Here is a 16843-nt window from a genome sequence, read left to right on the forward strand (position 1 = left end):
ACTTTTCAACACCCACGAAACTGGAGACTGGCCTAGAGCACTGCAGTTAGATGATCGCTACCTCTCAGGTTGCTGGAAGCAGGAAAAGGCTGAGAAAGCAGTGCGAGAATGGCCTCGCCCTCCCTCCGGTCCTCCAGCTCTCAAGCAGTGCGTGTAACTGGTGAAGTCTAATCTGCCTCTAGGGCCCTAACTACAGGGGAGTCGGAGAAATGCAGTGTTTCATTTTGTAGCCTCTGGACTACAAAATGGCACACTGGAGAAGTATGGGAACAGAAACTGAAAAGACACTGAGTACCAATAGTAGCTGCTAAGAAGGACTTACTCTCTTAGGGGAAAAAAAAAGTGCTCTAGGTTTTCCATATGGTTGTCAAAAGCAAAAAATAGAACATTAAAAAAATGAGTATCAGCCATATGACAGCTCCAATCTAAATTACCTGAACTAACTGATTAACTAACCCTTCCTATTTTTTCAGTAGATGTGCTTTAAAGAGCCGCCTACATTGTCTCTAAATATTTTCCTATCTGACACAGTGCTGTGGCTAGTTTCAGTAAGGAAGAGGAGAGGAGAGAATTTATGTGTGGATGGATGAATGGATGGCTGGGTAGATGGATGGATGGATAGGTAAGTAGGTAGGTAGGTAGGTGGATAGATATCTAGAAAAATATGGCATTGTTAAACAAAACACGTTGCACATGCAAAAGTCTTTTACCTATTTTACTTTTAGGAATGCTGAACAACAAAGAATATTGTGGAAAATTCCCGACATTTCTCAGAAGTCAGAAAATGGAGGTAATGTAATCACAGGCTTACTTTATTTAATATCTAAGGCTGAAATAACTTGCAAGAATCAGGCAACTATTAGCCAAAATATACTTCAGCACTAAAAGCAAGCAAAATATTTTACTTTGTTTTGGTATATATGTATTTCAACCAATAAAAGGAAGTAATTCTTCAATGGATCTTCTATTTCCCCTTTTCTGCCCAAGACCCTACATCAAACAGACCATATTTTCTGCAAAGAAAAGCTGTTAATGAGGCATGTTTCCACTGGGTATCAGATTTTACACACCCTGATAGTTTAGATGTTTCACTTTCCTCTGGTACCAATCATAGGTTGGAAAATCTATTACCTTCCATGTAGCATGCTCCCAAATTTTGAAGTAACATTTGACTGATTACACTTGAAACTGCATGCAAAAAGAGAGTCGCTTATATATTTAATGATAAATCTTATCCATGACCATTTTGTCACTAAAACATATACTATTCTCTAATGTCAGGCTTTGTATGTTAAATTTTGAATACTGTTTCTAAAATTATATCCACAATGTTGTTGACTATTATCTTGCAATGTACAATACTCTTTTTATAGGTGTGGGTTCTTTGTTGGCAAGATTTCAGTTATCTGAAGGCCCAAGCAAGCCTTCCCCATTGGTTGTGCAGTTTACAAGTGAAGGAAGCACCCTTTCTGGCTGTGACATTGAACTTGTTGGAGCAGGCTATCGATTTTCACTCATCAAAAAAAGGTTTGCTGCAGGTAAGTGTGTATCGTGTGTGTTTCATTTGTAAAAATAATGTTGCCTTAGCTACTCTTCCTCGAGAAGGAATAAGTTGTGATTTTCTCGTCTTTTTCCTACTCGGCTTCCCCACTCCCAATCCCCATTTCCCATCCTAATTGAAAGCAAACTGATTGTTTTTTAATTATATTTTATTGATTATGCTATTACAGTTGACTTGATTTTTCTCTCTTTGCTCCCCTCCACCCAGCACCCCTACTCCCTTAGGCAATCCCCCCACCATGCTCTGTCCACAGGTCATTCATATAAATTCTTTGGCTTCTCCATATCCTATACTGTAGTTTATATCTCCATGGCTATTCTGTAACTACCTATTTGTACTTCTTAATTCCCTCACCTCTTCACCCATTCCCCCACATGCCCCTCCCTCTGGCAAAGATCAAAATGTTCTCCATATCCAAGAAAGCAAACCAGTCATTAAATGAAGAAAAACTAGGACAGTGGACTAGAAATTAGGAATTAGGAAGGCCCTAGCTATTTACCACGGCTATGGCTCTGTTTCTTATGTGGGGCTAACCAGTAATTCCCATTATATAGATGTGTACACTGAGGTTAATTAAGTAAATCCTTTTTGTTATATTGACAAGTAAGATAGATGTTCTTTGACTTGGAATTTATCTCTTACCTGAAAACTTTTCTTCTCCAATAGAAAGAACTTCATAGAGTTTAGATTTTTCAGGCTCAGCTGAGATTTCAGAGGATACAGCTTCCTCTTTAATAGGAACCTTAAAGAATCTCAGAGATCAAATCTTGTTGCCCATGAGCCAATGTGATCTGTGAGACAGGGTTTTGGCACCTGAGATTGTTTTGGCACCTGGGATTCCCTGTATGAGGATGCTTATACTTGTCAATGATTTATTAGGATAAGTCCTGTTTTTATACCTGCTGTGTTGATATAATCACTAATTATACCTCTTTCACTCTCAGAAATGACCCAGGTTGGAAAGTAATTATATGGCCACTCTTCTTATAATAATAAGTTGGATTCTAACATCTGGGAAGAAATCTCCCAACCCATTCTGGGCAAAACCCAAACTTCTGCAAAAATATTTGTATGTGGATATGTGAAAAGGCAACTAGCTTCTGGAAAATTGAAAACTTAGAAAATGTGATGCATCTTATATTAGTATTACACCCCTCAAGTATGCAGTGTGTGGCTCCTAGAAGTAAGGCAGGAGGAATAGAAATGCTAGCCATATAGTAATCACATTACTGAACTAGTAGGTAACCTGTTGATATGTTGTTTTGTTTTACAGGAAAATACTTGGCAGATAACTAATAAAATATAATGCAAGAATTTGGAGGATTCATATAATGGAGAACTGTTGTATGAGACACAAGTTTCAATTTTGGTTTGATGAAAACAAATCAAAATCTGCACTTGGGATAAATCTGCTGGAAATGTCCCTGACTTTTCAGCACTGATTCCCTCACACAATACCATGATGACCAGTCCTACAGTATTTACTTCTAGGTGTAATATTGTTATGGTTTTAAAATGTAATTATTGTATTTGTAAATTGTACTCATTCCAGTAAGGTCGTTAGACACTTGAGTTCTAGCATTACCATTCCTGAAATGGATGTAATTTAAACTGTGGTATGTAAATTTAATAGTAGTACTGTTGAATGGCACAGTGCTTACAGAGGTAGACTGAATTTTGTCAATATATAAAATTTAAATATACTATTGATAGCTATCATAAAGGGGGTGCCACACACAAAGAGACCTAAGTGGAACCAGGAAAAAAAAAACTTCTTTTCTTCAGTCCTTAGTATGTTTTATTCTAGTGCTAAATAAAAATTCTATCTTCAGATGTTTAGTGGGTTAAATTCAGAAACTATTTCAAAAAAATTCTAAGGTTACAGCATATTCAAAGAAAAGCATTAATTACCACTTTTTAAAAAGCTTTTTTTTCAAACTGCAAATTTCATAAAAATGCAAACTGTGTAAACAGGGCCTCTTATTTTTATAACTTGTGTAAAAAGGGAAAGCAATTCATATTTAAAGTTTAAGTATATGAAATTATAATCAAGAGTAAAGAAGATGTTGACATCTGAACTACTTCCCCCTGTCTCTGCAGATTAGCAAATGTAGAGGCTGTTGTATAATCGGTCAGACTGCAGCCAAAATGGTGATTTTAAAACATCGAGACTTTCCATAGTGGAACTGGTTGGCAACTTTTGCACAATTACTCTAAACAGAATTTCTCCCATCTAGCATGCAGCATGGTTCCACGTTTCTGCCCCTTCACCCACAGGAATCCAAGGTTGAGACTAGAAATCTCACCAAAAAAAATTTGTCCCCTGTTTAATCAAGAGGGAGAATTTCAATCAAAATTATTTATAGCATTTGGGAAGGAGAAAATAAGCTTTATAAATGAAATTCTATCCACATAATTGTGCAATAAATCCCTTTCAGATAAGATTCATTGTATGAAATTATAAATCTTTGCCATTCTTGGGGAATCAAAAAGAGAGTTATCAAAAATGTGCTATGATTTCGTTGTTGCAAGGTATAATAAAAACTTCAGTTACTGAGTTTGGCCTCACAATATGGGAATTCAGAATACAGAAGCACTTCTTCAGGGATCCCGGTTGTAAAGCCTTCTTCCTTTACCATCTGAAAACATGAATCTTCCTTCAAGTCACAGAACTTACTTTAAATATAAGCAAATTTCTATTCTAGGTTATACCATTAAATAACTGTAATTTTAAGTTGTTTGTCATAAGTTGCTAAATTTTACTTTACATTTACTCATATTTGACACAGAATCTTTAGCCCCTTTAAATTTTAGAATCACATTAAAATTTGTAGGTCCTACCCTTCAAATGAGAATGTGCCTGGCAGTTGTTCATGGTGGAACTTTTAAAATTAATATTCGCACTTCCCAGTGAGTGTTTGCTACCCAGAACTGCTCTGTTTTACATTCGAAGAATACTCTCAATTGGTGCCTCAAGTCTTATGTTGAAGGTTTTTAAACAAACAATTAATATACTCACTTTGAGTAAAGATATTCAATTTGATTTTGAAACCAAAATAGGAAGTACAAACCTTTAAGTCCCAGGAAACATGGGGAAATTTCAAACACTGAAACCAGTGGAAAGTAAGCAGCAGAACGTTGAGAATTACCCAGTATATGAACATAAAAATGTGTTTTTAAGTAATCAATTCATGGAAAAAAACATTGAAAATTAACACAAAGTGAATATTAAAAATGTGTAAATATTACTGCTCTCATGTCTTGCTCTTTATATTTTATTTTATTTTCTATAGTTCTGGAGTGAATTAGTAATTCAGCACAAGGATTTTTTGTCAGAGAATAGTTTTATTGATATTGTAAAACTGTAACTTAAAACATAGATTACTATCATTCCTAATATTATTCACGTGTTTCCAGGAACTAAAATTTGAAACTTTGGAGACATCCTACAAGCCCTTAATTGCTCTTTGTGAAACAGAATGAAAGCCAGCGATTTCAGAATTACTAACCCTTGAATAACCAAACCTCGGTGGAGGATATATCCATCTCCTTTTGAAAAATAGGTCTAATAATAACACAATAAACTCATGTCAGGGAGGTTTTGGTGTTTTTATTTTAATCATATGTTTATAACCTGTTAGTACTGTACAGTAAGAATTCCTATTAGAAAAAATGATCCTAGACAACACAAGGGTCTCAGTTATAAAAGAAACACTGTCAGCTTTATGATTATCAATTCCTAAAACAGAACAAAATGGGCCGCTATTATTAAGATTTTCAATGCTGTGGATTAAAATAAAAAGGGTTCTCGTTAACCAGAACACCACGTCCTGAGCATTATGATCTAAAAAGTTTCTCCTCTAAAAAGATACAAAGTATGAATGATACTGCTTTATTTTGGCAAAATGGAAAGTATGTTTTTCTTTTCAAATAAATTCCATATTTTCATATTTTTAAAATAAATTCTTAATCACAAATTAGTCTGAATTTTATCATAATTGGAATTTATCATTCCTAAGAATTAAATTTTTAATTATTTTTAAAGCTCTATTTTTCTCTACACCTACAGCCAAAATGAAAATTCACTGCATGGTAGTTGGGACTGTATTTCACCTGTAAAGAAAGAATGGCCATATTTCGATTGTTTTAAGTGGGCTGTGTAGAGTAGCCCAAAAAGTCAAACTATGAACGTTTCGTGTGATTTTACTCCATCTCCGTCTACAAAGTGTTTGAGGCCATAATTATACATATTTTCATTTCTTCTTTTCCAAGAAGCCTGGTAACTACGTTAGCACTGACACTGACTTGTGCTGCGTGACCTTAGACAAATCACTGCCCGTTTCAGCATCCTCGGAATGAGGGATTGGTGTTGCCTGTGGTTTTCAAGCTTTTCTTAACTGTGGGACGTTTTCCTGCTAGAATTGCTCGTGGAGTCCTGGTAGGCAAAACAGCCCAGAACAACGAAGGAGTTCCTTCAGCAGTTTAAATGTTCCCCCTCACCCCGGCCCCGCCCCTGCCACCAGCCCCACCCCCAGCACTGTTTCAACATCATAGCAACACTCCAATGATCTATCAAGTTTCTGCCACCTCTGAAGTTTTGTGATTCTACTTGACTCAGATAGATCCACCTCTGGGGACTCTTTTCAAGGACACTTGTACAATCACAGTAACTATCTGATATACAATAAAAGTTATTTACTTGAGTGCTTACGATGTACCAGTCACTTTATATATTAGCTCATTTAATGCTTATATTAATCCCAAAATTGTAGGTACTCTTTTTAATTCCTATTTTGGTGATACTGAGGCCCAGACAGAGTAATTAATTTGCCCAAAGTGGCACAGCAGCTGGAAGGAGCCCAGCTATTTTGACTGCAGAGGGAATGCCTGACCTGTTTTTGTTCATTTATTTTGGGATATAAATTCTTTTATTTTTATTATTTATTAATTTATTTATTTTAGGTGGAGGGGAAGGAAAGGAGAAAGAGAGGGATAGAAACATCAATGTGTGGTTGCCTCTCACACACCACCTACTGAGGACCTGGCCCACAACCCAGGCATATACCCTGGACTGGGGATCAAACAAGCCACCCTTTGGTTTGCAGGCCCGTGCTCAATCCACTGAGCTACACCAGCCAGGGCTAAATTCTTTTGTTTTATTTTACTATACATACTCTACTTGAATGTCAAGGTAAAGGTGCTATGAATAATTAGTATCAAAATCAGGATAACCCAGTGGCAAAACTGTTGGGAAAGTACGTTTCTCAAAGTATGTTATGTGGATCATTTGTGTTATTTATTTTAAAAAGGCAACGATTTTGGCGTAGTCACAACTATATCTCCAGAGCCCCAAAGATAGTTGGCACTGATAAATTTATACTGAATACATAAATCTCTAGAAAGGGGGTTTAGGAATACGTATTTTGACAACTCCCCAAAATTTGAGAATCACTGCCCTCGGAGATCTCTCAGGCCCTTCTTAGTTCTGACATTTTATCAGATTTCAAACATTCCGTTATAAGCCAAATACCATTTTTTCTAGTGAATTTCTTTTTCTTAGCCCATTGAAGATCCTCCAATCTTAAAAAAGAAATGTAAAAAGGGTTTTTTCTAGAAAAATCTCTTACCTTTTCCTTTCAGCTCTCCTGTTATGCTGTCTGTCTCGAAGTGACCTACAATGCCTCCTCTCATTTCCCTGTTGCTGTCCTTTTCCTCAACGTCCTGAAAGATTAAAAGAAGCAGCAGGGAGGTTGTAAGCAGTGGTTCATTCCAAACACAAAGTCCTAACAAATGTCTCCTCCTCGCAAGGGAAACCCAGACATCTAACTTGGAATTGGACCCATTTATCTCGTAGACCTTTGAACTGGATGCTTTATAAGCATGGGCTAGCATCATTCGAAAAGAGTTGCACCAATCTTTAATCTTTCTTTTTTTTCAAGACAATTGTAGGCTATCAATGAAAGTGAATGACACCATAAAATGTGCAGATACCTACTAAGGAGATGAGTTTGTGGGTCTGTTTTTTATTAAGCTTTCTTTTTCCCAAAAGATTATTCATTTGACAAAATTCCATTCAATCCAAATGTACTCATTTTGTACATGGTTTATGGTTATCAATTTTCTTTAAATGGGAGCATAATTTTTATGATATTAAAATAAGGGTGATCTCCAGATATTTCTTTAAAAGTTAACATTACAAGTGAACATTTTCTTGAAAGGAGTTAAATTGTGGTGTAAACACACCAACTGACGTTACATTGAATAAAGAGACTGTTCTGATGACCCGCCCACCCTTTTTGACTGCGTGCACTTCTCCCTCGAAGTTTTGTATTTTCCTGCTCCTTTTTTTTCCATTTGGCAAATAACATGTAAATGACATTCACTCACTCATGAACTGAACTGGATATCATTACATTCATTTTGGTGCATGAAATGTATGGAGGAAAAGCGAGTGGGGAATACAATGTCTAAGTCTCCAAATATTAAAAACAACAATGAAAAACCCACTAGCTTCTCTCTTTTGTTATTGCTTTTATGTTCTGCGTTCTGTAGGCTGGAGTTGCATTTTTAATATATAATTGAAATTAAATATACTTCTTGAAGGAATGTCAAAATTTAGTATCTATTGAGTTGACCATGATCAGACCTCTTGATTGTCCCTTATATTTAATATCTGACTTATAGCCTAAATGAGTGTTCCTATGAAAGAACGGCACCTCCTTGTTGCCATTCACCTGGGTATAAAAATTTATTCTCTTGGTTTAATTTCCAAGGTTATTTTTCCTCTGACTTAGTATTTCTGATTGTCCCTTTCTATCCCTAGAGTAACATTGTCTGTTCTAAATACATTGCCTGTTTAACCTTAAAAGATATTCCAATGAAAAGCAAATATATTTTTATGTGTTCCTTAATGTCTAAAAGAAAATAAGTCAAGGAGACTTGTACTGCATTCACCAGCATTGCAGTATTTTCCAAACCGTGTTCAGTTATACTGGTTCTGGCAAATGTTCATTGTGTTCTGAGAATAAATGATTCTATATCATAGTCTCCGCGTCTTGGACATTGATGATAAATGTTAGTGTATGAAACTTGAGAGAGTTATTGGATCAGGAAAACATTTTCCTATACACACCTTGAAGAAATTCAGAAAAGTTTTCAACACCAGTTTACATATTTTTCAACAACTGCAAATAATATAACCAGCAATGTTTTGAATAGATGCTCTAGTTTTTTGCTTCAACTTGAAAGGATGTTCCTACCACTTCAAATGAACTGAAATTTCATTAGTATATCATAGTAAATTTAACTTTATCACCTAAAATATTTGAAACAAAGCAATGAAACAGTCCTAATGTTTTAAGTATCATTTTCAAGTTCTGCACCTATGACCACATCAGACCACCACCTGTTGAACATATTCCAAAAGCCTTGCAGAGTGGAATTAATGCTTGTGAGCAATCATTGCTAATATTTTTTAAAACAGTTTTAAGAAATTAAATCATGATACATTAATGCTGACAGTGTTTTTATATAATCCTGTTAGAAATTATATGAAAAACAGTTAAGCTATGAGGAATGCACTGTTTAGCACAGATTTTGCGGATTCTGTCCTCTATTAATGAGCATTTCACAATTTTTTTTGCTTTGCTTTATTTTTCAAATCAATTGTTTTGCCCAAAACAATCAACAAAGTTCCTTTAAAAAGTTCCTGAGTAAACTGTTTTCAGACAGAAAAGAGTAAAGCTGAATAATTATATGTCTCTAAATATAGTTCAGTGTTTAATTCATTCAGAGTGTCTGAATCAGCTTCGTAGATCACAAGCTTTTTATCATTTAAAAATATTTAATTGAATGAGTATATTATGCAAATGTTAATTCCACCTCACTTGTTCAGTTGTATATTATTTCACTAACATTTTCATTTTTTTTCTTTTTGGGGGGCAAAACAAATGTTTAGTGTTATTCACACATCATTACCTCAAACTATTTTAGATGATGCACCAAATGACTATCATTTGGGATCAATGCCCCAAAGTCCAAGGCCAGACTTACCTTTTCCTAATGAGATGCTAGAATGATGATTCTTACAGCTCTGTTGATTTTGCAGGTCAGTGTCTAGTCTTGCTTTATTAAGTGAAAGAGATTGGTTCCTGTCTGATCTCTCTCAATATAAAGGAGTTGGAAAATTGCTGCTGAATAAGTTTTCTTGAAAAAGCCAAGTGTTGCTATGATGATATATTAATCACATCTATGAGCAGGACTACATACAGGGCAAGAAGTAATTTCTAGAACTGGCTTTTTCAACTGTTTGAATATTATTGGCTTTCCATATAAAAGTAATTTTAAAATGTTTTTACTTTGTATAGAAAAAGATCTGTATGAATGAAATGATCAAATTTTAACTTCCATGCCTGTGCAGTGACAGTGTAAGGCATTTTTTTTAACAATAAGAGAAACTAAGAAAAGAATCTCTGAGGAATTCTGCTGTGTTTGTAAATGTAAAACTCAGTCAATTGTCTTAAGGAAGATGCTGTTAGTATATACCATATTTTGAGTTGGTGGTAGCCTTTATTAAGAGTTCTCCATGATCCTCAAAGCAAACATTAACTGAATTTGTGATCTTGTTATGGGGCATATAATTTCACAAAATGCCTTGGTATAAAATATTTATAAGAAGAATTGTGGGTTAAAATGCTCAAGTATACTTTTTAAACTTAAAATGTCGATGGCTGGCTCTTTTTCCTCCTTGTATAATTCTGCAGAGAACACTTGATTCTTATAGCTGTGACTGCTCTGTCTGTGGCAGAAGCTTCGCTGCTTCTCCGCTGAGCTCGACCGACAAACCCAGCACAGGAAGCAACCACACGTTCCTTCCCAGAGCTTCAGGGAAGCTCCCTGAGCAGCGTCGATAGGAATGTGTAGTATTGACTCATGGAAGATAACGTGATAACATTGCAACATTACTTGCCTTATAAATTAGAAAAGGCATGAAGATCGGAGTTGTTTTGTAAATAATGATTTAATGTTTTTTCTTCATGATTTTCCCCCTCACTCATGTCACAAAATCCTGAATATGCAATTATTCATCTTGGCACGTTATTGCAACTAGGCTTCCCATTTCAGAACAAAGTTTAATTATACGTGAGAACAAGATGAAATATCTGAGTAACTGGTTATTTAAATGTGGTTTTTTTTTAAAAAAATAAACGAGAAACATAAAAATAAATTCAGCTGTGAACCCTTTTTATTATACCAGCCTCTTACAATTTTGCCCACATTCCTGGAAATTTTGATTTTGGGTTTAGGGTGGGCAAGGTGGGACGAAAGCCTGGCATGGTGCAGGGGCTTTGTAGTGGGACAAATCCCAGGTCTGTAATTTAAGGATAGACTTGAGCTCGTTACTGATTCTTCATTTCCTTACCTTAAAAAAAATGGAGTTATTAATGTCCCCTTATCATGAGGCCATTGAACAAATTAAATGAGATAGTATTTATCAGTCCCCTAGCCCTTCCTACCTAGTGTGTAGTAGATCTTCAATAAACAGCTCTTCCCTGTCCTCATCTTTCTGCGAATAGGGACTGCGATAGGCCAGAAACGTTAATGTCCTTTCCCAAACACTAGCATAACCCTTAGGGGCTCTCGCGATCTGTGTATTGCTGTTGTCAGCTAATACTAGCTGCGCTGAGCGCTCATCAAGGGGCATGTGCCAGGCTGGGTGCTTGGACGCTCTACCTTATTTGTTCCTGCCACGATGGCCCGCTATGTAAGGATCCATTCGGTTTGGCACCGTTTGCTCTTGGTTGGGGAAGGGGTTCTGGGGCTAGGAAGGGGATAGTTATTAAGGAGAAAGGGCCTATTGTGTCAAGTAGGTCCTCAAGCCCAAACCACCCCCATTTCAAAGCTTCTTAAACTTTAAGGGGCTGGGAAGAGTGGTGTGGAGGAATTCGGTGTGTGAAGCACGGATGAGCCCGCGAGTCGCTGGCGACCCTGGGCATACTGTTTGATATCTTAGAATCTCAATTTTCTAAATCTGTAAAGGGAGAACAACTCTTTGACAGAGCTGTTGGGAAGATTGAATAAAGCAAAAACTGTTTGCCAGAATCAGGTAAATGTAAGCTCTCAATAAATTATCCCTATTACCAACCAGCTGTGCCTTGGAAGGGGGTGTTGGAAAGCAGCGGCAGGATTGCGGGGGGGATTGCTTTGCTTTTTCTTTGCGCCCCGGATTTCTGGTCGTAGGAAACGGCAGCATTTCCCACTCCTGCCGCTGACGTCTGCGGGCGAAAGAACTGGGTGAGGGCTCTGCAGGGCTGGACCTTGAGTTTCAGGTGTCCTCCTCGGTTTAGCACGAACCGGTTTCCCTCCAACTCGCGGCCACTCCAGGGAGCAGCCGGGCTTAGGGCGGCCCCCTCTGGGCGGTGACGACGAGTCCCCGACATCCCTAGTGCAGCTCAGAGGACCACGCAGCTACGCTCCGCCTGGGGAGGGCAGAGGGCTCTGTTTGGAGGAGGTCACCCTGGAGACAGGCCGCGGAGTCCAGGGGTCTGCAAGGGAGGCCTGGGAGCAGGGAGCCTAGCGCCGCGCCGGTGCCTACAGTGGACGAGCAGAAGGTGTGGGAGACCCCGGCCGCGGCGCCCTTGCAGCTGTGGCCCTGCGGTAGGTGAGTGCGCCCTTCCCGCAGCGCACGCGGGCGAGAGCGAGAGGGGAAAAAGGACTGCAAGTTCGAGCACCCCAGGGACAGGGGAGGGAGGGCCCTGTGTTGAGAAACGGCCTTCCTGCATTGGCCACGACATCTGTGAAACCTTACTCCTCTTTCCCCAAATAAGAAAAGTTCTCAAATTTGGCTCAAATTTGGGAACTGAAAGTGGGTTCTGGTCTTTGGTCACCCTACCCACTGCAAACTGTGATGATGCCCGGTGCAAAGCTGTGATGCCCGGCGCAAAGCTGTCCCGCCCGGTCTGCTCGTGGGGCAGACTCCTGCTCAAGTCTTCCAGAGGCCAGCCCTGCGACTGCGGGCAGCCGCAAGCCCTCTGGGCCTCCAGGAACCAACTCCAGCCTTCGGGTCAGCTTGGGGAACAGGTGAGCAGACGCAGCTCTGCTGGTGTCCCTTTGGATAGGAACCTGAATGGCCCACTTGTTCTCAGTGCGCCTTTTCCACACCCATAGACACACTCACACAGACGCTCACACTCTCATCCACACACACACAAGCACACGCACTCATTTGTATAGATGCTCATACATACAAGTGCATACACAGAGATGCTCACACACAGGTTCACACATACATTCAGCACATAGATGCATCACACACAAAGGTTCACACACACTCACAAAGGCACACACTCAGGTACTTACAGATAACCACTCATTCACATAGATGTGCATACAGAGATGCTCTTGCGCATACCCAGGAACACACTTAAACAACACTCACACTGATACACACAGCTTCACACACTCATGCGGACTCAAGCTCACACACAGGCACATGCCCACAGAGAGACACACTCAGAGGCACACATACAAAGAGTACACACACTCATGTACACACCCTCATACACAGGCACACAATCACACACACCCGGACCACTGGCTCCCTTCCAAGGACACAATACACCTCTGCCATATTCGTGTGCCCCTCAGGACCCTTCATCTGCCTCTGCCCTGGCTGGGCACCCTGGGCTTTAGGTTGTGTTCTTTGCCCACTCGGCTGCCAGCTCCTCTAGGGCAGGAACTCTGTCCTCGCTCTGTCTTAGTGTTAGGCCCAGTGCCTCCTTGTTAGGGCCCTCAGATTTACAGATAAAGTTATAAAATAATTTTAATGACCATCTAAATTCGTATGTAGGCAGTAAGGCAGTAGAGTTACAGTCTTAAGTTCTGGGAGGCCCATTCCTACCACCAGCTTTTAAACAAGCAGTTGTGAGAAGGAGACAGGTGTTCCAGTAAATTACTGAGTTAAAAGGTCTGTTTACTCTTTACAAAGTAAATCATGGTGGCTTGAAAAAATACCCTTTGGGGAAGACAATTAATTTTAATTTTTAAAGTAACAGCAACAACAACAAATATTAATTAGTAAAACTTTATCAAGAATAAAAGGGTCAATAAAAGATTATTGACTTCTGGTGTGGGCTAACATCTTTCTTCTACACGTGGCTGTTTTTTCTCAATGACCTTAACCTCTTCTGCAGTTTAGCATCTTTGCTGTGGTTGAATATCTGCTTATGTGAAGTAAGTATACTATTGCATAAATAAAAGTTATCAGGGTCATTATATTTCTAGTTGTATTGACCAGAATAACAGCATACGTTAAAAATCACTCTTAGGGAAACCCCACTTCCCCATTCAAAAATGGTAGAAAAAGTAGCTGTGCACTTTATTTAGAATGAATCTCTGTGTTATACTAAGTACAATGTTTTCAGATCTTTCATCTTCTGTTTTAACGGGATTTCCTCCCATAGGTTATGATGATGTCAGACATTGCTAAGGACAGAACGGGCCATTCACTGAAGAAAAGGGGGAGTGTGTCTTCTCTAAGCAGGAAGGAACTTCATGGGCGCATCAAAGAGTGAGTAACTGAATGTCTAATGACTTAAGTTCAATTATTGAATAAACAGGTTCATAATGTTTACCAGGAGAAAATAAAACATTTCCTTTGAGAAATAAGATGAGAGAAAATGGACAATACAAGGTTCAGGTCATCTTTTGGGGCCATATTTTTTAAAAGAAAGTGAGAAAATATAAGTGATATGTTGTTCTCAGCAGCATTTTTCACTATTTGAAAAACTACCCCTGAAAATCATCTGCTCAAAAGAAACACCATATGCAAGGTAGACAGGCTACTTCTCATAGTCCCCTGAATTCTGATCTTCAGACCTTTGTTATATAAAGACAAAGTTTGTTGCATTTTGCAATCAATATATACATATACAATGCATTTAGCATTATTTTATACAAATTTTGTAAGGTATGTTCATAGCCATTGTTAGCTGCATAATATTTTGTCAGTTTATAATTCTAGGTTATCTAACCACTCTCCAATTAGTGGGCATTTTAAGTTTATTTCCATTGCTTGTCTTTTCCACGGCTTCTGCTTGTTTTCTTCCCAGAAGTAGAATTAGTTGGGCAAAGCGTAATAAGGACATTTTTTTTGGCTCTGTTGCATATTGCATTTGGTCTCCTGAAGAAATAAATCAATTTTTAATATTTTCATGCCATCTCTTTTTGACTGCCATTGGGAAGAAAACAAAACAAATTATTCAGTGCTGAGATCAATTAATTTAGATAACAGATAACAGACTTTCCTTCTTAACAGTCTCCCTGGGACTGAAGGGCGTTGTGCGTTACTCCCTGTGGGTGGGAACAGGAGCCTGTGTGTCCTGTGGGACAGAGGCCAGAAGCACTGGACTAGATTTACATTATGGCTCTGAAACCAAATCTTCCCTCTCGCAGGATGTATTAATGCACACCCTGCTGGTGTGGCTCAGTGGTTGAGTGCTGGCCTGAGAATCAAAGTGCCACCAGTTCAATTCCCAGTCAGGGCACATGCCTGGGTTGCAGGCCAGGTCCCCAGTGAGGGGTGCGAGAGAGGCAACCACACATTGATGTTCATCTCCCTCTCTTTCTCCCTCCCTTCCCCTTTCTAAAAAATAAATAAATAAAATCTTTTTAAAAAGAGAATGTATTGATGCACTTCTTTAAAATTCCACTTTCCAACCCTGGATGTTTGTGGTTTGCAAGTACAATCCTTCTCTTTTACAGACAACAGATATAAAACAGTAGCAATCCTAACATGTCAGAAGCAGAAGTAGAGCTGGGAGAATAATTAATCTCTGTAAATTTTGCTTCTGACCCTAGCCATTGGGGCTGCTATTTCCAATATCTAAGTATAAGAGTTCTTTTTTTTAATCCTTACCCAAGGATATGTTTATTAATTTTAGAGAGAGATGAAGGGAGAGAGAGAGAAAAAAATCAACATAAGAGAGAAATATTGATTAGTCGCCTCCCGTATGTGCTCTGACAAGGAATTGAACCTGCAACCTAGGTATGTGCCCTGACCAGTAATCGAACCCACAACCTCTTAGAGCATGGGACGATGCTCCAACCAGCTGAGCCACCTGGCCAGGGCCATAAAAGTTCTTTTAAAAATTATTTTTAAATAATTGTTAGCTCATACTCAATTTTTTTCAAGAAAATATTTATAATAATAATCTGACATAAATCATGTTCCCATGATTAATGAAAAATAACTTCTATCATCCAAAGATTAAACTATAATCCCTATTTACATAATTTTCATTTACCTTGTCTCTTTCAAAGCAAATTAGAAAGTCATATAGAAGCAAAACATGGCCCAATTTGAAGCATTAGAGATTGATCTTTATTGATGAAGTATAAACACAAACTAAAGTAACACAAATAACAAAAATAATTTTATCAACATATTAGGATAGATTTCTCACTAATAGATAAATTTATTTTGATATATTACAAAGTAGAAATCTGAACTCTCAAGCAAGACAAGCAGAATGGATCCTCTATTTGCACTTTTTCTTACACAGCATTGTGAACAGCCTCCATGTACCCTTGCAATGCAGAGGCCGGTTAAGAGGCTGCCTCCCCACTCGAACTCCTGCTTACTTTTCATTGTCTTCATCTTAGACCAGACTGCATGGGAGATTTTCCTCCATGAATCTGTCATCAGCTTGTAGAAAAGTTCTGAAAGCTTAGAGGCTATCAAATGCAGGCATTGTTTTGAAATTGCAGTATTTTATGAAAAAGCACATGCCTTTCATTTGAAAGTTATTTCATAACAATTTCTGAGTAGATCAGTTTCAGTAGGATAAAGTATATCCTGAAATATACTGTGGACTTAAAACACTATCCCTTTTCATCTCCCCAGCATTAATCCTACTAGGTGGACGTTGTTTTTACCATCTTACTGTGAAATAGCTACAGCTTACGCGTCAAGTGACAATTTAATGACTAGGATACAATTCTAAATCATGAGTATGGCATATAGCAGCAATTTTCAACCCTTTTCACCTCATGGCACATAAACTGATTACTAAAAGTCTGCAGCACACCAAAAAATATATCTTTTGCCAATCTGAGAAAAAATTTGCTATAATTTTGATTCATTCACACCAGGTGGCTATTCTTGTGTTGGCTGTTGTCATTTTCTTTATTTGACAACCTAAGGAAATAGAAGTCAGTGCCCCTGACTAAATAGTCAGATATTGCACATTTTAAGAATTCTTGCAGCACACCTGTTGAAAATCG

At 38.2% G+C, this 16843-nt stretch overlaps 2 protein-coding genes across 16 annotated transcripts in view; both read left to right on the forward strand.

Annotated features, from left to right (window-relative positions):
• The window catches only part of SGIP1 (SH3GL interacting endocytic adaptor 1), a 193139-nt gene extending 188330 nt beyond the window's left edge, over nucleotides 1–4809 (forward strand). For all 11 annotated transcript variants that reach the window (XM_053920514.1, XM_045199489.2, XM_053920511.1 and 8 more), the window contains 3 exons: nucleotides 726–790; nucleotides 1374–1538; nucleotides 2835–4809. In XM_053920514.1, coding sequence (XP_053776489.1) covers nucleotides 726–790; nucleotides 1374–1538; nucleotides 2835–2857 — 253 coding nt within the window. In that variant the 3' untranslated portion in view covers nucleotides 2858–4809. The remainder of the gene's footprint in view (nucleotides 1–725; nucleotides 791–1373; nucleotides 1539–2834) is intronic.
• A 7180-nt stretch (nucleotides 4810–11989) lies between these two features.
• Nucleotides 11990–16843, forward strand: part of DYNLT5 (dynein light chain Tctex-type family member 5) — a 33636-nt gene continuing 28782 nt past the window's right edge. For 4 of the 5 annotated variants that reach the window (XR_006656199.3, XM_024565361.4, XM_045199556.3 and 1 more), the window contains exons 1-2: nucleotides 11990–12221; nucleotides 14023–14129. Coding sequence is in view for 4 of the 5 variants with exons in the window: in XM_024565361.4 (XP_024421129.2) it covers nucleotides 14026–14129 (104 nt within the window). In the remaining variant the exon portion in view is untranslated. The remainder of the gene's footprint in view (nucleotides 12222–14022; nucleotides 14130–16843) is intronic. The other variant, XM_045199555.3, reaches the window with a different exon arrangement.

This window comes from Desmodus rotundus, chromosome 3, assembly GCF_022682495.2.
Source record: "Desmodus rotundus isolate HL8 chromosome 3, HLdesRot8A.1, whole genome shotgun sequence".
Lineage (NCBI taxonomy): Eukaryota > Metazoa > Chordata > Mammalia > Chiroptera > Phyllostomidae > Desmodus > Desmodus rotundus.